This window comes from Siphateles boraxobius, unplaced genomic scaffold, assembly GCF_051911475.1.
Source record: "Siphateles boraxobius isolate OS27281-9 unplaced genomic scaffold, OSU_SipBor_1 41, whole genome shotgun sequence".
NCBI lineage: Eukaryota > Metazoa > Chordata > Actinopteri > Cypriniformes > Leuciscidae > Siphateles > Siphateles boraxobius.
The window spans coordinates 20966557-20990724 of NW_027509042.1; the positions used below are offsets into that span (position 1 = coordinate 20966557).

The 24168-nt window shown below is 41.2% G+C and overlaps 1 protein-coding gene across 1 annotated transcript; it reads left to right on the forward strand.

The window, feature by feature from the left end:
- The first annotated feature begins 9163 nt into the window (after window positions 1-9163).
- lmo4b (LIM domain only 4b) lies at window positions 9164-23039 on the forward strand. Its single transcript, XM_077198879.1, has 5 exons — window positions 9164-9541; window positions 11704-11944; window positions 17964-18060; window positions 19032-19187; window positions 22105-23039. The coding sequence occupies exons 2-5, from the start codon at window positions 11709-11711 to the stop codon at window positions 22111-22113; spliced, it is 498 nt and encodes a 165-aa protein (XP_077054994.1). The 5' UTR covers window positions 9164-9541; window positions 11704-11708; the 3' UTR covers window positions 22114-23039.
- The last annotated feature ends 1129 nt before the right edge of the window (window positions 23040-24168 follow it).

Consider the following 24168-nt stretch of genomic DNA (forward strand, 5'->3'; position numbering starts at 1 on the left):
CCACCGGTGGCAGCTCCTCCGCCTGCTCGTTGCCAAGGGCGTTCTCCGGCCTCCACCCAGGCCTCAGCATGGAGCCGGCCGCAGTAGAGACGTCCAGCCCGCACCAGGCGCTGCCAAACTAGGTGGCAAGCGACAGCGAAAGCATTCCGGCATTCCCCCCCCCCTTGTGTGTGTGTGTGTGTGTTTCTGTTCCGCCGCTGGCTCCCCCCCCAAAAAAAAAAAAAAAAAAAGCGGAGCAAGCGGTACCCACACTTCAAAGAGAGAGCAATTTCATCTGTTCCGGGGGGCCCAAGAGGGCCAGTCTGGCGGGTGAGACCCTGTATAGCCTTAAACCCCTCAGCTCCCCCTTGGTCCCCAGCAGGCAGCTTGGTGAGTTCGAGGACCCGGTCATCCGCCTTCTCGCGTGCCCCCTGCCGCTAGGCGAGACAGGTAAGTGTTACACAGCACACTAACACAACTCTCTCTACTTTGCTGCCCCACCTGAGGCTCGGCTATCCCGCTCAAGTCAATGATAATCATCACATTAGGTGTTGAGCAGACGTGCTCCTGAAGATTCAGTGATATTCATCACATCGAGTGTTGAGCAGTGCTCCTGACTTGTGCGTGCTTATCTTATCCTGCTGGCGAAGGATTTGATATAGCCGCTCCTCCAGCCGGTACGAAGGCCAGTTGTAAACTCGTTCTTCGTGCTACTAGGTGGTGGGTCGTGACCATCTTGGCCCAAGACTGGTCTGCAGCTCCGACCTGAAACACATGTGCTTCACATCTCTACCTTCCGCACCGCAGGTCATCCTGTGTGTTGCATGTGAGGGTTGGAGTATCAGTACAGAGGCCTTCCCTTCGAGTGCTCCAAAGCCCATTGGGTTTTCAGGTAAACTGGCAGAGAGTAATCTCGCCAACGGGCTGAGTATCTCTTTTTCAGTTTTGGAGATGGACTCGGTCTAACACGTCTCTCCAATGAAAATGTGTTCAGCTGGTGTTTGAAGTGAGAGTGGGTCCCACTGAAAGAACTTTGAGTTCGAACTTTGCCTTGAGTTGTTGGACATTGCAACCGTTGCTTAAGCTTCCCTCGCATGTCACGACTCACCCGTCACCTCCTCCTTGGAGTCTGAAGCTTCTGAGGACGCTTTGTTCCACTATTTCCGCTCTTCTCAGTCGTGCCGCCGACGAGCCTCACGACAGTTAGAGCCAGGGTGAGTCCATCCCCTGGGGTCCAGCTGGGTCATGACCACTCCGGAGCCGCCCAGTTGCCTCTCCAGTTTCGTCTCTTTGCCAGTGTTGTCCGAGCGGACTACCCTTGGACAGACACTAGCTCTCAGCTGCCCCAGGGGCCTGCAGAAATGCGTTTCCCCAGTGAGCCTCCTAAAAGCGACTGCGACTCAGGGTCGTCTGGCGCCTGCTCAAGTCAGTGAATTCTTCACACGTCATGTTGAGCAGTAATGCTCCCGAAACTCAGTGAAGTTCATCGCACTCAGGTGTTGAGCAGCAATGCTCCTGTAGCTCAGTGAATTCATCACACTCAGGTGTTGAGCAGAAATGCGCCTGTTGCTCAGTGAAGTTCTTCGCACTCAAGTGTTGAGCAGAGATGCTCCTGTAGCTCAGTGAGTTTATCACACTCAGGTGTTGAGCAGAGATGCCTGGAGTTCGGGCCGGCTGACTCTCACAAGCTGAGACCCCAGCTCGGATTGTGCCCAAGGTTCCTACCTCTCCCGTTATAGGAGCAAGTGGTGAGCCTGCAAGCGCTGCCCCGGAGGAGGCAGATCCAGCCCTGACTTTCTCTGTCCGTTCGCTTATAGCGGTTAGATGTGTACAGGACGCAAGCCATAGACCTCAGACCAGCTCTACAAAATATCTGTTAGGAATTCAGCAGAGAGGGAAGGCTGTTTCCAAGCAAAGTTGGCCACTTAGTGCTTGCTTTCATTTCGGTAAAAATTCTGAGATGCAACATGTCCACTTAGATGTTGAGCTCCTCTATGATGAGTGTAAAGTGCTCCGCTTGGGCGTTGACGATATGCTTTGCTAAACAGATTCTAGAGTTGGGGGCTGGACGACACCTAGTTGAACCGCTGCTTCCCGTGGGCTCCCTTCTCATGAAGCCAGTTTCACCGTGAGCCCGGGTCAAGTGTCGGCTTGCTTCGCCATTCCCCTCCTATGGACTGGATACGTGCGCCTTTCTACTCCAGTTGAGTTCCCTTAAAATTTAACCCTGTTGAGTTCCTCCACACCCCTCCGAAGTCGGACGTGCGGAATGTCTGGTGTTAGCCCAACCACTTGTAAGCAGTGTGGAACCTGTGTTAGGTTGGGTCCATATGTTGCGGTCCCTACGGCGACCCCATATGTGTATTCTTCCACTATACGGCTCCCAACGGCGAGCCCGTGTCTTCCTTCGGCAGAGTCTCTCTGCCGTCACTGTCCGGTGAGTCTCCCCCCGTCCTAGGCTGGAGCCACCCCAGTGTTATTCCATATATTATACTGCCCGGTCATCCGCCCAGTTTTTTATGTGTATTTTCCACATTTACCTCCCTTCGGGTAGGATGTGCTTCCGCAGCGTCCCTTCCTTTCCAATGTAAGGGAACGCTTTCCCAGTGATTTTGTAGGAAAAGCAGTGACTTCCCTGGCCTGAGCCCTGTCCTTCCCCGCCTTAATTGCTGGGGCATCAGAGGGCTTTTGTCTAGGCACTGGAAGGTGGCAGCTTTAGTGGCGCTTTCAAAGGTTATCCCCATTCAGTCGACGTCGACTACGTCCGACGTTATCGACAGAAAGGGAACGTCCTGGTTGCGTATGCAACCCACCGTTCCCTGAAGGAGGGAACGGAGGACGTAGTCCCCATGCCACTACCGCTGGACCACCGCTAACTCCGGGTTACGCTCGGCTCCTCAGCGAAAAAGCAACTAGTGCGTGCATCCACTTCCGTATTTATACCCGCGGGGGGCGGAGTGTGTGATGCGAATCACGCACGCCAATTACATTGGCTCGTTCAATAGTACTCGAAGATGATAGGCTCTCTGACGCGATCCCCATTCAGTCGACGTCGACTACGTCCTCCGTTCCCTCCTTCAGGGAACGGTGGGTTGCATACGCAGCCAGGACGTTCCGAGAGAGTCAGAGTCAGAGTCTGGGACTTAGGGTATATTTACACATCAACAATGTCCTAAAAAAGGAAAAGGTTTTCCTTTGCTTTTTTCACACATAGACGAGATCCTTGTCAAAATGATCCCCGTTCACAGAGATCTGTACAAATGACACTAAAAACACTGTATTATGCATAAAAGGCCAGTAGTAGCCATGTCACTTTGTAAAGAATTTGCGCGCCTATAGAACACATAATACGCATGCGCATGACATCACCATTTTCACAAATTTGTATTTTTTGTAGTTTACACAGAGACAATAACGGTATTATTTTCAAAAATTTGCAATTTGAAACACGTTTTACAAAAGTTAGCTTTTTTCAGGCCCCAAGACAGCGTTGTCTTGTAAATAAACAACCAAAACGCATAAAAAGTTGTATGTAGTTGAAAAAATAGTTGAAAATGGTGTTGTGTAAACAGCACTTATGCATATCCTTGTCACGGTTTCTCCAGGCTTCACCGTCTCACACACCCAATGTTCACTCTCACCCTAATACTGATCACCTGGACCTGTTCCACATCAGCATGCCAATCAGCAGTCCATTCACCCTTGATAAAAACACACACCTCACACTCAGTGATTGTCTGGTCTCATCTATGGACAATGGACCACTTACCCACTCTACTTACACTATTCTCCTAGCAATACTTCAACATTCTTGTGAATCCTCTCCTACACTTTCCTTGTGATCTCTACGTGTTCCTGTAAGTCAAGTTTTCCGGACATCCGCTTACCTGAATTCTCATGCCCTGCCATCAACGAGGTGTGCTCTGTCCATCCTCTGATCCATCTTCACGATCTCCTCTTCACCCTGATAACACAACAAAGACTCCTTTATCATACTGTCAACCACTCATCACCTGCAGTTTTACCATACTCACCTGATTGTCTTTCCTGCACCTCTATTAATAAGAACAATTGGTGGTTGAAACTAACTGTGGTTTCCAGGCAAAACACTGTATATAGCTTTCATTTATGCCATTTAAAATATGGAAAATATGTTGGAGATTAAGCCTGACAGTTTTAACAACACTTGTTGAGCTGTTGTGCTCATATGGCAGATATAGATTTGAGTCCAGTTGGCCCATGACTTCAGGTCTGTGCAAACAAAAAAAGATACAAATTAAGACACACACACACACACACACACACACACACACACACACACACACACACACACACACACACACACACACACACACACACACACACACACACACACACACACACACACACACAAACACACACACACACACAAACACACACACACACACACACACACACACACACACACACACACACACACACACACACACACACACACACACACACACACACACACACACACACACACACACACACACTCACACACACACACACACACACACACTAAGTATGTGTTTCTCCATTACATCAGCTACCCATGACTGGAAATTAAGACACAGTGGGCATCTTACAGCCAGTTTCCCAGATATGATTGTATAATAGTTTTAGTCTATCTACTAAATGTGCTGTGAGTAGCCAATTATCCAATTGCATGCATGAGGACACAGTTTTATCATTGTTTACAACAATGTAATTACAAAAAAGCTTTGCCAAATAAATGAAAGAGATTAACATATTAGGACCTCTAATTGCATTTAAATGACATGCATAATGTATAAATGTTCACCAAAGATGGAGAGCTGAATTCTTGATGAAGTTTCCTAAACGTTTAGCTACACAAATGCTCCCCGATTAATTCTGCTGGGCCTGTTTCTCGAGTCCATGCGCTATTTGTTAAAGAATTATCGATTTGTATTTAATTAAGCTCACTTACTTGCTCGCTGCTGACACAAGATTGATCAAAGCAGTCAATAACAGCATATTAAAGAAATGACTTTGAGATTTTTTCTCCATCTTTATAAGTGTATAGAACAAACAGTCTGTCTTGAAATATGCAATTCAATATTTCTCAGTGTCACGCCACCCATCTAGGTGCTGCAGGCATGTTCCATTCACCTGGGTAAAGTACACTCACCAGGCTCATAATGGAAAACAGTGAAGTGTTAGCAACATATCCTCACAGAGATGATATGAGACTAAAGACCTCAGGCGCCATTGAATTCACATTGGAAAAAACATTTCTAGTCAGTTAACTTTTCATTTCATTTGGCCATAGATCAGCTTTCAATGAAGGGCAGTTTGCTGATTGGGAACTCCATGCTACAATGCTAAATTCACTGAAAAGTATCAATTTTCAAACATTACCCTTCAACGTTTTATAAAAGGCATTCGTATTTACAGTTTTTTCCCAATTGCTAACACACAATTTTTCAAACTAGGCTGGTTTTATCAAAATATTCATATTAACAGATTTGTGTCTTACCAACTACATACTGTTGGGCATAATGAAAAGCATTCTCATCTTTAGTATGCTTTGCCATAATACTAAAATTGTTCAAATTGTAAAAATGCTTCAGATTGTTCACATGCAAAGAAATATTTGCAGATACATGCTGTTTCTCCCCCTTCTTCTGGTCTTTGCTAGCCTCTCGTATTGTCAGCCCATGGTTGATGACATGATCAACTAAGGTTGCTCTGATTTCATTTGAAAGTTGTTTTCTTCTTTGGCCATGAACTCCTCTACCAGCTCTACCCCTACCTCTCACTCTTCCTCCCCTCTCATTCTCACCCTCCCTCTTTTCCTCTTCCTCTTCCTCTTCCTCTCCCTGCAACGTCTTCCATTGTTGTTGTAAAAAAAAAAAAAACAGGTGCTCACCTGTGTTCTTTTCATAATGCTTACATCCTAATTGAAGTGTTAACAACCAACTATTGAGGTGTTTGGCCAGGTGGCACATGTATTGGCCAATTAGCTCATGTAGTGGGAATGGCAGTGTTTTGAAATGGCAAACATGTGACTTCATGTCAGATTGGTGTTCTTAAGCAGAGAACCGTGTTAAGTGCATTTAAAAAGTGCCATTTTGAATTGCAAAATGTGTGTAAAGCAGAAAATGTGTTTAGACTTTTGGAGCCTTGAGAAGAGGGTTTGCTCTCTGTGTGTCAGTTTAAATAATTGTGCTGTGCATGTCATTTTAGTGTGTTAGAAATTGGAAAAAACTGTATTAATCAATAATCCATTTTCTCTGTATTAATGCAAGGCCTTGACACGGACACAGCTACAGTGTAACTGCCAAGTGTGAGAATGTTGTCTTAGAGTGGGGATAACACTGTGTTTTATCCTATTCCAGTTCCTGTATCCTACCTGAATCATATCATGCTGTGTTTTTATGGATCTAAAATGTCTTAAAGGCCTTTTCAGCCTTTTTCCATTGCTGTGTGATGGAGAGCCACTCAGTTTAACAGCATAATAATGCAATATCATGAGGGGTAAATTTCTTATCCGAAATGAAGCATCACGGTGAATACTGTATATCTCTTACCGGCTTCAATTGGTTTCCCCCAGAGGACACAAACTTCATTATGAGCTCCTTCTCTCCCTATGTGTTGGTATTGATACTTTATACCATCTCTCTCTCTCTCTCTCTCTCTCTCTCTCTCTCTCTCTCTCTCTCTCTCTCTCTCTCTCTCTCTCTTTCTCTCTGCTGTGTAAATAGTGTTGTTGCTCTATGCTTGTGCGTTTATTTTTTTATTTTCGCTGTTTGCAATCACAACAAGCTGAGGATATGCTATAGGACATCAGGAGATCAGAAACAGGGGCTTGGTGTTGCTCTTTTTCCATGGGATCCCCTAAGCACCCCATCCTCATTATTGTGTGCGACTATCATATTGCAAAAGGAGAAGAGAAAGAAGTATTTTTTTCTTGGCCATTTGTGAAAAGCTCATTAAAACAGCCCAAGAACAAACAAAGCTTTTCCTCTGAGGCCCCCATTCAGAGTCATCCCATAATTTCCCACTAGTTTTAATAGTTGAGATAAATTAATTATTCCTTCGTGGAAAATACATTCTTTGCCATCTTTGGCTCATTGTTCTTGTTGGAGAGAATTGAGCCCAATCCTGTGAGAAATAGAGTTGCCTTTCCTGCAGGGAAATCAAACTGCTCACTGCAATCAGGCAAGACCAACGACAATTAAACCATTAGTATCTGGTATAGGAGACTCTTTACACAATGTACATCTTACTAATGAATCCAGAGGCAACTCATAATTACACAGTTTTGTCTCGTAAAGATTAGCTGCCCAGTGAAAACTCTGTAGAACATCACAGAACGTTTCACTTCTTGCTTCTTCAGGCCGGAACATTGAATGAAGACAGTTCTCAGAGTGACAAATGAAAATCAATTGGAAACTATTATAAAGATATCATTAAAAAAAAAAAAAAAAGAAAAAAAAAAGAGGGGGGACACTGCAGAGCGGTCATTTTTTATTAAATGAGCATGTCTTCATGACAGAGCACAACAATGCATAAGACAGCATTACTTTTACACAAGGCAAGTTACTGTGCATTTGTAAGTAAACAGAAATTCAGTTTCAGTAAGATAAATAGGCCTTTTTGCAGAAAAAGTTGTTTGCTGGTTGCAGGTTCTTTAATTGTGAAATGAAAAATGACAAACATTTTATCACTTCTTTGCAGCAATACGAGCAATAGACAACCCTATATGAGCAATTGCCATAGCAAATAATTAATCTCTGGGTATAGAGCCTATACGAACAGCAATACAATACAATATTCTATACGAAGAATATTGTGGATGTTGGTGTTTCTAAATTTCAAAATTTTTGTGACATATTCAGCAGCATCAGTTAATTCAATTAATGATTTAATAGATTATTTTCACATTTTAATTAGGTTAGACTTTATGACTAGTCTCAGTAAAGGAAAAAATTCTATTACTAACAAAATCTATTAATGTAGTTCTTCTTCAAACCAGTGGATGGCGCCACTGTAATAAAGAACATAAGCAAGACCTTGGCTGTTGTCCATGGAAGTAAATGGACTTTTGTACATTTTCCATATCCTGGTCAACCTAATATAGAAATTGAAAGATTGAAAAGTTTATTTCATACGGGAAAGCTTGGTCCACTTATATGAGAAGGACCATAGTCTGCCATTGCAGGATAAATATTTTCACAGAATTCTGAATCCTGCTTGCTTATAATTTTTACATGCACAGATTGTGCCATTTATTTCAGTTTCCAATCTTAGGTCCCCCATTGTCAAAGTCAGTATTTTAATGTATCTCCTACACAGACTACATGATTATTATTCCTGTAGGCCTATACTTCTGCTGTTATAAAAAAACAACAACACGAGTTTGTTTCAAACTTGAAAAAAACAACAACAAAAAAACAAAAAAAAAACAGGGGCTGTCCGTACATTATAAATGATTCTTCATGTTTAATCTCAAGATTTCATTTTTAAAGACAATAGGAACAAAATACATATTATATAGGCCTAAGAAAAAAAAAAAAAAAAAAAAAATGTTTTGTGAACACTGCACTTCCCCAGATTTAGAATTTGTTTCTTCGGACATTTAACATTACTTAAATTACTCTGTGTAAATAGCCTATAGGGCCTACCTGTTTACTAAATGAAAAAAAAAAAACATAAGTAAATAAAATGAAAACAACAATAAAAACATTTTAGTTATGTTAACAATTGACAACTTTTTTGCTATGGTTGTAATGTGAAATGTTCTTGTGCATAGATATGATAAAATATATAGATAAAATATCATGCACATATATAGCCTGTTTCTAGCAGATTTTGCGTTTTAATTGTGAAATTAATTCAGTATGTTATAATTATTTCTCTTTAAGAATTGTAAGGGGTTTTGGAGTCCCTTGGAAGTTTACTGCGGCCCCCTAGTGGGTCCCGAGTCCCGACCCTCCCGCTTGAGAAGCACTGCCCCATCCAACCCCAAAAAGCAGACAGAGCCCACTCAACCGCAATCCTTCCTCCTTTGAACAGTGTGTATCTTAGTAAATCTCTACTTCTCCTGATTGGCTGGATTTGTCATTCCGCTTGTATGGAGTCAGTCATGATTGGCTGCAGCCTGATTGACGTCATCATGTGAGATGAGGTTTACTCTAGGCTTTTTTTCTGTCACTGACACATGTAGAGCACAAGCGACAAGCAACGGTGAGACATCAGTGCGAGAGGACAGTTTCAAACACAGGCGCTCGCTTCATCTATGGAAATTACGGAAGACATTCCCGAACGCTCGTTTAACAAAACCGCCGCTGATCTTTCCAGTGATAACCAGAACATTTGAAAAAGGTGACGGCAACCGTGGAAATACAATCTGAAAACTCCATTTCCTTGACTCTTTCACAGCAGCGAGAAGTATTGATGCACGCGCTCTGTGTATGAGTTTGTCGGACTGTGCGCGTTATTTTTTTATTGTGTACAGAGGAAACAGACTGCTGTAAATTTTTCACCAACCATTCAACCATTACATTTCAAAGTGGTAAGTGCATTTCTCTACGACAATTCACGTTTTGTTGTATGAATAATAGTAATTTCACAGTGTCGCGAGGAGACACATTTGTTATGGAGCGACACAATGTTGCAGATCAGTATTAAAACCTTTACACTTGTAAACATAAAATATGTCAGTTAAAAGATGTCAGATGTGTATATATATATATATATATATATATATATATATATATATATATATATATATATATACATATATATATATACATATATGCCATTTGTGTTGCATGTCACGCGCGTAACTAATAACGAAATAACTAGAGATTGTGATAGTAAACATAAGCGTTTGCTCTTGTTTGTTTACTCATAGAAAGACCATACATTTATTGTAAGCTCGATGGAAATTGCATGCATTCCGAGTTTATAATATCAAATGAATGCATTAGGAGTGCGCCCATGCTGTATAGAGGATCAACAATCCATAACACAAGTGCAATTCTGCATGTTTTGCTGTGCCTTATGCATTGTAATAGTAGCAGCTGCGATCTGTATTACTGGCCATGGGCTGCTGATCTGTTTTATATTTCTGCACATCCCCTCGCTTAAATTGCCTGTCCGTGTAATTACTCGAGTTTGCCCATTTGACTTAAAAGCCACCCCCTCCTTCTCTTCAAATCTCCCCTCTTCCCTCTTACTGGGAATGAAACTTGACGATGGTCCGATCTTATTTATCTGGGGGAGTCACTTTCGGTCTCTGATTCATCTCCCTTTAGATTTAATCAGCACTAAGGTATTGCTTGTCCCTAAGAGCCTCCACTAATGGGGTTACTGAATGCCTCTCTCCCTCTCTCAGTGCAATGTTTTCAACCCCCCGCCTCTCTCTTCTCCTCTAATTACCTTTCAACAAAGATTTGGCTTACAGCCTTCCACAAATATATCTTAAATTTTAATCTTTCCCACTTCGGTCCAGTGGTCCTCCTTATGAAACTTGGGAAAGATTAGAATTTCAGATGTATTAGAGGAAGGATGGAGCAGAAGTGCACGCATGTACTGATGGATCAACAGTGCAAAAAAGTACAGAACTACTAACATAAATGAGGGTTCGTGGTTAATGTGATTTCTGTCAGAGGCAGATATTTCTGTAGGCTGGCATTAACTGATTCTTGCATATATGCTGAATGATCCAACATACCGGGGGTAATTTCACGCGGCAGTGACCAGTCCTTAAACCGAACGCTGCTGAATGTTCTTCATGATGTTGGCTGGAAATCCGTCATCTGATAACCTTAGTGAAAGCGAGTGGAATATGTCGACCTCTGAATGGATCATACAACTTCAAGGGTTCCCCAATTAACTGCTCCAGTTATGACCACAGTAGCACTTGGGTCTCTCTTTCTGTTTCTCTCTCCTTCTCTCTCTCTCTCTCACACACACACACACACACACACACACACACACACACACACACACACACACACACACACACACACACACACACACACACACACACACACACACACACACACACACACACACACACGAAGGTTCAGGTAAATGTTGTTTAAAACCAATGTAGACAACCTAACAAAAGCCAGCGCCTCTTTAATTGTTCCAGCGACTTTAATGTTATCAGCGAACAGACATTTATCACAAATGGACCAAAGGAGCTGACTTCAGCACTTAGATAAAGATCAAGGACAGCCTGCCACTTAAAACAATTCTCAGACTTGCTTGCAGGCATTATATGCATTTCAATTATTTCAAAAGAGCTTTTAGGAAGCGTGCCTCTGAAAACATTCAGTGTTTTGGGTCACTGTTCAGGCTCCAGGTGTTTTAGATATTGCAATGACAAGACTTCTGTGAGAAACTTAAAGTGTGCTGACTTTGCAAGATGTATGGATTCAGTAAGTAATTCTGATGGTATTTGAATACGTTTAGGGTCACAATCCTTATTTTTTTTTTTACATTTTTTTTTTTTGTATAGTTTATTTTATTTAGGTTTTGTAGCAAAGAATTTTGTGCAGAAAAACTTTGAGCAAAAAAGCTGTAGCAAATTATTTAAAAAATATGCCGTTTTTTATTTTATTTTGTGATATCCTATAGCCACAAAGATTTGAAAAACTTCTTAACTCTTGCCTGACTGCTCTGCTCTAACCATGTCTCCCCTTGTGTCTCTTAATGTTTCTGTAGACACAATGGTGAACCCTGGAGGAAGTGCCCAGCCCCCACCTGTTGGAGCGGGATCTCTGTCGTGGAAGCGCTGCGCGGGCTGTGGGGGAAAGATTGCCGATCGCTTTCTGCTGTATGCCATGGACAGTTATTGGCACAGCCGCTGTCTGAAATGCTCTTGCTGCCAGGCACAGCTCGGAGAAATCGGCACATCCTGCTACACCAAGAGTGGCATGATCCTATGTAGAAACGACTACATCAGGTTAGATACGTTTTTTTTATTAATTTCATTCTGCCCAAGTCACAATCAAAACCATATTCATGTGTATGAAGAACGTGTCAGCACAGAGGTCGTTTTGTGTTCATAAAGGGCATTCTGTCAAGTTTCTTCAGATTTCTGATGCGCTTGTAAAATTAATTCTAAATGGGGTCTTCAGTAATGTGTTCTGATCTTTTTGAGGATAGCTTAGTTTTGCTTGGCTGCTTTTTCATGGTCTTTGAAGCCAAACTTTATATAGTTCATACATCTGGATATTATGACAGTCCAGCGACCACATGAAATGACATTAGGCATGTAATGATTAGATGAAGTGATGGTTGTCAAGAAAAAAAAAATATTAAGGAAAAAGTTACAAGCCATCAAGCTTCTCACGGAGCAGAGCGTATTTTCCATTGAGAACATGTGTCTCGGATTGTGCCGTCAGCGGCCCTCGTTAAAGCACGCTGGTTAAACCCTCAACGGGACACTCTTAAAAAAGAGGTCAAGCCACTGACATGTTGACAGAGCAGAAGACGAAGGAGATTCTTTCTCCAGAACATCTGCAAGTCTGTGGCTCTTGCCATATTTCATCCTAAAGCTAAAGGAGCCGCGCTGTGTGTGTGTTTGCTTTACGAGACGCTAGAAAACCCGATTGGTAAGGCCGAGCTGACCTTCGACTCTGCTGGAATTTAAAAGAGTTTTCACATCCTCTCTGCCATGTTTTGTTTATCACAAAGAGGCCATTTAATTAGCAAAAAACCCTTTTTAAATATTTATGCAAGTAAGTCTGACACCCAAAGCTGGCTGGGTGACGGCCCGGCAGTCTCACTGAGCTGATGTGGATGGCCTGATTTGACAGGCTAATCTTTCAACACCGTGACCTCTGCAAGGGCAAAATAAAAACCCTAAGAGCCCTTCACAACTTTTAAGCCTTCTTGGATTGTTTCTTTGGTTTTGAGGAATGGAAAAACACAGTGCGAGTGACTTTGATATTAGAATGCCTATATTTTTCTCACAAAAACAGGAAGGCCAATTTAAAAGTTAATTCTTAAAAACGAAGTATCCGTGATATATCTGCTCTTCCAGCCAGAAAAGAGTGTTTTTTGGCAGAGGTACAGTCATTAGTGAGTATTTACCTTGGCATGTGCTTCGCCCTGGATAATTCAGCGAAGCCTCACACTGACACTGCTGCCGGCAGGCTGGGACAACAGGTGTCAACCAGAGCAAACCTGAGACGACCAGTCCAAATGTGAAGAGTGCCTTCACTCTTTCCACTCCACCTGATCTGAAGGGATCAAGTCTACAAGATTCGCCGCTAGTTTCGGGCCTGTGTGCCTAATTAAAACGAGCAGGGAGGGAAAAGTAGCTACACCTTTCTCCTTGTAATGAGAGCGCGTCGGGCGGGAGAACGGAGCTAAAACGCAGCTCGCGCAAGCCTGTGATCTGAGGAGAGATAAGAGAGGGGAAAAATAACATCTGACAGTGAGTCCACACAATTAAAAGCTTTAATTAGAGTCCCCCTCCATTTTCCTTTAGTCCTGATGGGTTTTATCTAATGAGATCTAGTGCCTGGCTCCTATCCGCTTTCAATGACGTGTCCGAAATGAATGAGAGCCACATTGCAAACAAAACATTTAATTAACCAAATTGGCTTTTGAGAGAGAGAGAGAGAGAGAGAGAGAGAGAGAGAGAGAGAGAGAGAGAGAGAGAGAGAGAGAGAAGAGGGGATTATTGCGAAGGCCAGTCCCCTTAGGGGATTTTAAAGGGGCCTCTCTTATTTTTGTAATGGATTATTAAATTGCCCTTGCTGTGTAAATAATGAAGTTACATATCCAGAATTATATTAATACCACTGATGTAAAAAGGCTTAGCGATTGATTGGTATGGCGTGAGTGAAAAGCATCCCATTTTCCCTAATGGCAGATGGGGAGGAAATGACATGGGATGATAGGCTTCTGATACCACTCAGCTCGAGGCCACCAGTGCCAACCACAAGGGCAACCGGCTTGAGTTGTAGATTTCAGCAGTTTTAGCCCCAGAGAAGCAGGAGGGATTCATTCAAAATCATGTTGTCCTTAAGCCATGGCTGATATTTGAGAGAGAGAGAGAGAGAGAGAGAGAGAGAGAGAGAGAGAGAGAGAGAGAGAGAGAGAGAGAGAGAGAGAGAGAGAGAGAGAGAGAGAGAGAGAGAGAGAGAGAGAGAGAGAGAGAGAGAGAGAGAGAGAGAGAGAGAGAGAGAGAGAGAGAGAATTTTAATTTGGGGAGTGAGCAATCATGTGACCGGTTATGGGGAAAAACACTGTCCTTTTAATTGAATAGAGCCAGGTAATTAAATGGCACTTTTCCAATAGAACGTGCTAGGTAAATCTAATAGTTGGTTATTTAATATCACTTTGAAGTCTGCCCACTCAAGCACTATGACAGCACGGGAGCATGTGAACTATTAAGCCAGGAAATACTTGGATCTCAGAAATTAATTAAATCGCATGCAATTTAGGGGAAACGTTTATCTTGATTTGTCATAACAGAATTAATTCAAGGCCTTCAATCCACTTGGGACTAGATCTGTTACTCTGAATTAACCGAGTGTCATTTGGCTGCTTTCAGCTCCCTCCACCCGCCCGCCCTGCCGCTCTATTTGCCGTGAAATGTCCCCCTGCCCGTCCCATCCACACCATCCACCCTGCCCCCCCCCCTCTCTCTCTCTCTCCTTCTCTCTCCTTCTCTCTCCTCTCCCTCCCTCTCCCTAATGTAACATTGCCATTATGCAAAGCCCTGCTTAAGTATCAATATTGCCCGGTGCTTTTAAGGTGCTTTGGCTGCTAATGTTGAGAGGTATTTTTATAATGGACTGTGTTGCAGAAATCATTGTTGTACCAACTTACATCACTCCACTCAAAAGGTTCCGCTTAAGAGGCCGAGCTTCTGCCAGATGGCCTAGAACAGCCCTGCTAGGTTGTATTTTACCTCACAGTCGGTATCCAAATTAAATCCTCTAGACATCGCATATGGAGCGAAGACAGACTTCTTGTCTTGCTTTCGCTATTAAAGACAGTCTTAGATTGTAGCTCCTTCTTTATTCCGCCTGTTCCGAGACAAGTCAATAAATCAGCATTCTGCGATGTTTCGCTGACAAAATCCTCCTCCTCTGATTGATCAAATGGCTGAATACCTAGAAAGTGAGAAAACTACAAAGGACAGGCTGATTTGAGAAGGAAGCCAAAACTGGTGGTGTCAATGCAATTAAAGAGTCCCTTGGCTTTAATTATGGTGACCCATTATATCTCTCCCCTCGTCAGCACCAGAGTTCAATGGTGAAAGAGACCATTAGAGGTGAGGAGCAGACTGATAGCAACTTAATTGAGCACCTAAAGCCTTCAGGCCTTTAAATCAAATGCTATCTGCAGCCATCCCATGCTGAAATAATTAACCTGCTACGCAGCGTATAGAGCGGCAAGAAAATAAAAAGGTTGCCTGGAGATGCTTTACGTTTTTTTATTCTTTTTTTTCTGAAAGACAACGGGGCAATTAAAAGGGGAGCACACTCTGAGCCCGGATCCCAAATAACGCGTGTTTGTAAGCGAATTTAGGTGTGAGCGCTCTGGGATTGTTGAATCAAGTACACGTCGCGGCTCGGCAGATTGCTTTCTCAAGGCCGGGGGAAGATGTCATTTTACAGGTGAATCAAACTGCAGTGTTTAAAGACCTTCCCCCCCTGACATTTGCCTAGCATGACTGGCCCATCGACGCCATTGAAGCCATGCTGTTGTCACAAGCCTACAGCTAATTACGTTTGAAATTGAGTTTTGATTGAGCTGCTCCAATCGATGCCACAGCCAAATTTGTTTTCCCCTCCCCCTCCTCACTCTAAATCCGCCACTGAAGAGAAACTCTTAAAGCTTCACTCTCTCGTCATGTAGTGCCCTCAATAAACGCCACATGCATATGCAAAATGTCATAGACGACAGCTGTTTCTATGTTGGAATGCTATGTTCTCATGTGTGCAGTGATGCTATATCGGCATCCGCACAACGCACATTATCGGTTTATGGGTTGAAAGTATTCTGAGGGTCGAAATCATCCTTGAATCTGTAACCGTCTACACGTGGAACACACTCGCAACGATTCCTTCATCCCTTTCCTCTCTTTCCTTTTTTTTCGGCCTTTCCCCATTTCTCTCCCTCCATCCTTATAACAGTCTCTTTCTTTCTTGCTTCCTTTCCTCATACCCCCCCCCCCCCCCCCCCCCTCTCTCTCTCTGGAGCTTGTCAGAAGCTGTGGTCTTATTTGATTGCATAGGAAAAGTGCAGTGATAGAGCAAACAGCCAGTGAGATATGATGACAAATGGGTCCAGATCCCAGTAAATTACTTTCTGCTCAAATCGAAATTTCATTCAGTTTGTTGCTCGGCAAGATGAAGTAATCTAAATTGTGGACTCAGAAGGCAGATAGAAAGGAAGCAGGAGCAAGCATTTCATTATCGAGAGAGAGAGAGAGAGAGAGAGAGAGAGAGAGAGAGAGAGAGAGAGAGAGAGAGAGAGAGAGAGGGAAGGTTAGAGACGAAAGAGATGAGCAGAAGCAAATCTAAAGTGTTGACACCATGATTGAAAAGGTTAACCCATGCACATTATATATCAACCCGGGTAGCCGAGGGTTTCTAATGGAAAGGCGGCGGTGACTGAGCACTCGCTTGAGTCCTAATGGCAAATGCGCTGTGTCTTCGCCTAGATGTACAATCAAATATTCTTAGGCCCTGATTGCTTATGTTCTAGGTTATTATTAGGTTGCAAAAAATGAACACCAAAGGTAATACTTAGTCCCAGTGGCAGAGGCTTTTGGAGGACAGGATGCAGGATTTTTTCATTTGGTTTGCTGATATTACTATGATTTTATTTTTCCTACATCAGAATATTGAAGATGTAATTTGTTCTGCTTGCGTGTTTGAGAGAGAGACTGAGAGAGGGAGATATGGAGGCCTGGGTACAGGATTGGAATGATTTAACCTGTCCTTGCAAGGATTTCATTGTTACAGTAAAACAAGGCCAAACAGGTTAACAAACCTCATTGATGCACACAGAACTATTCATTAGTGTCGGTGTTAATATAAAGGACCATGTGCATCTCCAGTGTGGTTTATTTAAAATATAAATATATGTGTTTTATTTAAAATGTGACAGTGAAGACATTTGTAATGATACAAAAGATTGGAACACTTAAGAATACAACTTTTAAAGGTGTATTGGTAAATTTTGAAATTACCATTGACATAATACATGTATTGTTCATTGTTGGTTCATGTTTACTAATATGGTTACTAATTAGTAGCTATATTTAATTATTATACTATTACTAATTACTAACTAATGTTAACAAATTAAAACGTATGGTTTAATGTTACCAAAATGTCTATTTCAAATACACACACACACACACACACACACACACACACACACACACACACACACACACACACACACACACACACACACACACACACACACACACACACACACACACACACACACACACACACCCCCACACACACTGCAATATTACTGTTTTTACTATATTTTATAATTATGTTGCATTGGTGTGCATGAGAGACTTCTTTCAGAAACATTAAAACATCTGACCAACCCCAAACTTTTGAATGATTATATGTTCCAAGTCTTCTGAAGCCATTCAATCGGTTTGTTTAAAGAAAAGACTGAAATGTATTATTTTTAAAATGTCATCAATACAGTGAAGACTTTAGTCTTTAAAGCAAACAGATTTAATTTTTATGCACAGGTCACACTGTGAACGAAAATAGGTCATGTCAATGAAGAAGTTGGTCATGAGATAATGGTATGACATGTGGTAGTGATGTTTGTCTTTCTGTCTCATTTTGTACTTTGTACTATCTTTTGTTCATGATTTTTTTTGGCACTTTTCACTGATGGTAATTTCTATCATGCTATAACATTCACACTGTTTTGATTTAGGTTTTTTTATGCTAACATGTCTCTGTGTGTTTTCACAGGTTATTTGGGAACAGTGGGGCGTGCAGCGCGTGTGGTCAGTCCATCCCGGCCAGTGAACTGGTTATGAGGGCACAGGGAAACGTGTACCATCTCAAGGTAACCTTTAATCTTTAAGTGACCACTGCTACTCTAAAATTAAATGCTCTATTGCACTCCAGAATCCTTTCACAGTACATAGTACAATGATTGTCTTATCGTGTGTGTGTGTTGTGTGTGTGCGTGCGTGCGTGCGTGTGTGTGTAAATATATATACTTTATATATATATTAGGGCTGCACAATATTGCGTGCGTGCGTGTGTGTGTAAATATTTATACTTTATATATATATATTTGGGCTGCACAATATTGAAGAAAAATGTGTTATGCGATAACTCAATAAATAATGCAATATTCGATATGTGATACGATAATGCTTAAAGTGTGTAAAATAAACTTAAATTATCTTTAAATATATTTAAAATTATATAACCTACATACGTGTTTCAAATTTTTTTGTCAAGAAAACATCCCTACAACTTCAGAAAGTGAACAGCAGTGTTTTACTGTAGCATAGGAAGTTGGTGTTATTTTAACATCAGTGTAAACCACGAGGTTCAGGGGTTCAGGTAGGCCCACATTAGTTTTATTTAACAACAGAAACTGAATAATCAAGCTTATTTTTCACTGTATGAATTACATATACTGATTCTTATTAAAGCTACAAAAGTTATTTAGCCAAGAGCAGTGAGTGATTTTTTCTTTGTCTTTTGTTCATGACCTAAATTATTGCAAGCTGTTTCGATATGCATATCGTGATATAAGCATTTGTGATATTTCTATAATTAAGATATATTGTGCAGCCCTAATACATATATATTCATATATTAGCATATGATTGATACCAAATCAAAAATATTGTATATGAATTTTATTCAGTATTTTTAGCATTAAATGCATATATAGAATCTCCAGAAGAAATAATGAGAAACTAATATAATGATCCTTTCCAGAGATTGATCAGAGATCTACTGCAGGTCTAATGCACTGAGGATTGTGGGTAATGGAGTCATTTGTATTGTCTCCTGCAGTGTTTCACATGTTCTACCTGCCGGAACCGGCTGGTCCCTGGTGACCGGTTTCACTACATCAACGGCAGCTTGTTCTGCGAACACGACAGACCCACAGCACTCATCAACGGCCATTTGAGTTCACTGCAGACTAACCCTCTACTGCCTGACCAGAAAGTGAGAGCCACATTCTTTCTGCTATCAACTTTTCCCACTTAGATTCCTCTGATAATAGGTTCAGTATATATCCTCATATCCAAACCCTCCATTTAGTCATTAACTTATCACAATTATTGCTGCTTATATCTGTTTTATTTACATAATGTAGTTTTAAGGAACAGATATAATGCTGAGCTCCCATAGTCAGGTCTGGGAGACAAGCGTAATTCGCCCTGGCTGAAAGCAAATTTATCACAATTATTGTTAACTTGCTGAAATGAGATCAGAGCAAACTCAATCTTTTTAGTTACAGGACAGGTAAGGTGAAAATGATTCCCTCCTCCCTAACCTTGACACGTTCATATTCAAAACTGATTATGTATAATCCATTCGCAGTGTTACACAAGATGTAAACCATGTCAAATTCTGTGAACACAAATCTTCATTTACCCAAACTACATCACTTTGCTCCTTATAGAAATAGCATAAGACGTGTTTTTCTATCTTAATCTGGTTTCATTTTACAACAAGACTTAAAATAAGACAAAAGCTAGCTGGCTTCAAGCATTCTGTCTCATTGTTTTCGTCCATGTTTTCAACTCCACAGTTCTGTCTGACTATTTGCTCCTCCGACGCTGCACAGCAAGCTTTAAATAAACAAAACCAGACGGCAAGCAGGCAAATTATTTACCTAATTCCTCTTCTCGCCTTTGGGACCGTCTGCAATAAGACTTCATTGTGTAGTCAGCCACCAGCCGATTGTATCACTCGGCAGCACTGAAAATAACGGCTCACTGACACATAATCAGTATTGATGTAGAGACAACAGGGATGTGGGAGCTCGTACGGGAGAGATCGGACAGTTGTCGAGTCTCCTAGTGAACATTTATTTCACCTTCAACAGGAAAAAGATAGTTTGAGGAGAGATGTAGCGAGCGGGGAGAGAGCTCCATTAAGCTCAGTGCTCTGTTAGAGGCCTTTTAAGGCATCGTCACTTTTACAAATTAGCTCCAAGAGCGTGTTGCATTTCAAATTGAAAGCCTTTGCATTATCAAGCTTAATTTTAAATGTCTCTTTAAGCCCTCATCCTTCCATTTCCTTCTCCTTCCTCTTCCCTGCTCTCGCTCGGCGGCTGCCACTGTGTAAATATGAGGCCTCATTGTTTATTTATGTGCCGACATCAATTGTAGTGAAAACAGCTGAATTATTAATGCTAAAATGCAATCTGAATATTGGCCTCGCTGCTTTAATTATAGCGGAGACAGAGTTCTTAAATACACCCAGATGCCCCTCTTCACCAGCAGGAATAGAGAAGGTCCACGTGTCCTCAGGAGATACTTAAACAGTTGTGTTTTCTCTTGGTACAGAGAGATTCGAATCATTATTAAGAAAGACTTAGCTCGGCTACTCACTGCAGTGAAGATGCACCGTCATTTATGATATCGCTGTGCGTTTTCTCTGCTCAAATGTAGCAGTTTGTGCTATTCTCCTGCTTCTCCAAACCTATAGACATGAGCTGGGAACAAGTTAGTGCAGAATGGTACACGCGCAAGAGAATGAACACTTCCCTAGACAGATAGGAGGCCTCATCCGGCAGCCATTGTTTTTATTATGTGCAATTTCATGGTGACATAATTGGTGCTGTCCGTGTCCACGGCTGAGGACATTTGATGCTCATTTATTAAGTAGCTCTCCGGCTTCTCCCTAATCTCTTTGTTCAGGACAGACAAATTACATTTCTCATGCTGAGCCTGAACCCAGGGGATCCAAACCTTCACAGCCTCTGTCTCTTTAATTAGCCCTCCAATGTGGGGTGGCGTGGGGGGCTTGCAATTACTATTACAGTAGCCTGAAACCCCTTTGTAACTTGAGGTAAGACGTGGAAAGCAAATTTGCCCCCCCCCCCCCCCCCCCCCCCCGTATGGAGTGTTTAAAAAACAAAAGGAAGGAGAATGTTAGGGTGGAAAAAGTTTGCCATGACTGTCTGTGAAAGCAGAAAACTGGCACTTGGATGTTGGGATAATTGTCTCGGCTGCGCAAGAACTTAGCACTCTAGGGACTGTGGCAAATCATTGTTAAAAATGAGACAAAAAGAGACTAACTTTACAATATGTGCTTAAAATGCAGAGGAAATAGGGCAGCAGATGGGTTTGAAAGCCCTTGCTGATCAATAAGTTTTTCAGGGGGGCTTTAGCGGAGCTGGCGGTCTTCATTTGAGAGAAGAATGGAGTATGTCATTTAAGAGGACGTGCACTTTTTATGACTCTATTTGAAAGCTATTTTGATTTCAGAGAAATTGTAAGACTGATAGTCATATATATATATATACATATATATATATATATATATATATATATATATATATTATTTCTGTAAAACAAACATTTATTTAATTTGTTTCATGTATTCATACTTTTGGTGAGACCAACATGCAAAAAACTAAAAACAAGACAAAAAATCCTATCCTAGAAACTAGAGTACCCATGCAGACCTTCAATACTATTTGTAAAGGTCAATAAGTCTCTTAAAATATCAGATCATTTGACCTTTTGTGACATAGCAAGAGATAATATTTATATTTTATTTAGGTTTGTAAAAAAAAAAAACTCAAAATATATATTAAAAAAATGTAAAACATTATTAAGACACAATTATTATGATTAATATACACAAATGTATTGCGTATGGAAAATGTTATCAATTTTTATTTGATAGTTACACCACATGACTTTTCATTAAATTTCATTAAAATCTTTTTAGAAAATGCTGCACAAATGAATACATTTCAAAGCTCTTGGCACATTTTATGTTCGCTTATTTTTTCTTTGACAAAATGTATCATTGACCCATTTACTGGTTGTCATTTTTTCTCTGTTTAAGTGTGGCTAACATGTCTCTTTCTCTCTCTCTCTCTCTCTCTCTCCATGTTCTTCAGGTGTGTTAGGACTTAGGTGTTGCTCAAAGCAGGATGTGTGCCTTCATTTCAGCCCCTAGCTCATTGTCACAAAAGACCTTTTGGATCGGACCCCATCCCACTCCCTTCCTCAAAGCTCGGCTACTTTGAACCAGAGCGCCAAACTCAGGCTTGAGCTTCACCTTGACCTTCAATCGTCAGAGTTTCCCCTTTCATTCAATTCTCGCCCTTTACTCCAAACTCCTGAATCATGGATGGAAAATACCCATGAGGAGGAATACTAAGGACTCCATGAACTGACCCAGGCGAGACCTCTGATCTCGAGGGACTCAAAGACTGACACAGAGAGGGACCAGCCGGAGGATGTTGTTTTGGGGTAAAAAGAGACAGGAGGGTGAAATTAAAATGACAAACGAAGCTGATCTACCGCAGCGTTTTTTGAATCTGCTTTCATAACACTTGTTTGAAGATTTAGTGGGGGAATACTGACTTTCTTTTTTCCTTTATATTTTTGTCCTACCTTGTCTATTCTCCTTTTCTTCACAACATGGTATCTTCTCTTTCTATGTTTTAGATGTTGTAAAGGGAATGTGTTTCATTTCGGATGATATAAAAATCCTGAAGACTGGGTTCAAAGAAGTATCCGTGGCTTTTTTGTGGAAATCAAATCATGAACACTCTTGGTGTATTTGTAAAACTACCATGTACAGTATGTATGCATGTAAATGTTTTTGTCCCGTTGTGGCTACAGTACATACTACACAGCAGCTAACCCCGTTCCCTTTCCCTCCAACCTGAAATCACGCAACAAACAAAAAATGAAGCTCATAGCTGTCAACCTATTAATGCAGAATGAGAGAGAAATCTATTTGTGATATTTTCAGAGACATTTGCTCCGATATGGTGTATTTAATTAATAAAAAATGAGATTAAAAACATTCCTTTTTTTAATCCTATTTAAACCGTTATCTGCATTTTTGTGTCAAAGATTCTTAATTTGAAATTTGGTTTAAAGTCCTCATGTGTTTTTTAGGCTGAATGAAGTATGTTGTATTTGTTTTAAGCAACATGTATTTACATTGGGTTAGTCCTAAATCTATCACAGGTGTTCTTGTCACTCAGTCACCCAATATGAATTATGTACAGTATCTGAAAGAACACTCTCTACATCCAATTTTCCATCAGGAGACCAAAAGGTTTGTATGATCGCAGTAATTCATCTTGCTGAGTTTCTCTTGAGAACGATGCTCATTAGCAAAACTACTTTTTATGAAAAAATATGGCGCCATCGTGGACCATCTATCCCTTAATTGTCTGTCCGTGTTCTTATGCCGTAATTATGAATGCAGATGACGGGGTGGATAATTGAACATGGATAAACATGTATACTTTCTTCTCTTTTCATATGAACATGCTATTCATTCCACGGTCCTTGTAGCGGATGAGGACAGGGGGTGGAAATGCCCCTTTGAAGATTCAATTACTGCAGGGGGAGAGAAAGGTGTTGCAGCTTTTTGGGCCCGGACTGAATGGGCTATTTGCAGAACAAATCGGCGTTTGAAGCTGTTGCTCGACTTAATGGGTATGAAGAGGGTCTGATTTGCATTCCCAGAATGCCCTGTTATAATCAACACTCAGTTGTCAGACAGGTGGACAGGGAGCATGGTGACAATCTTTCATCGTATCCATAATTTTTATAGCACTTTATTACAGTCCGTGGCATGGTCTAAAACTGTATCTTCATTAAATCACAAAGACTATTTTGTTTAGCTCATACACTTTTAAAAATAAAGGTTCCAAAAATGTGTTTGTTTTTTTACAGCGAAGTCATACATACTCCCAAAGAACCTTTCAGTGAACAATTCTTAAAAGATCCCTGTTTTTTTACATTCTAACTATTAGTAACTTTGCGACAACATGACAACTAACTCTCGTTTGAGTATTATTACACTGTTAATATAGGGTAGAATAACGTAGAATTACATGTAGTTGCAAAGTTACTTATAGTCAGTAGAATGTCTGTTTGAGGACCATCACAAAAAAAGAGTTAGTAGATATTAAGGATACTAATACTCTAATGAGAGT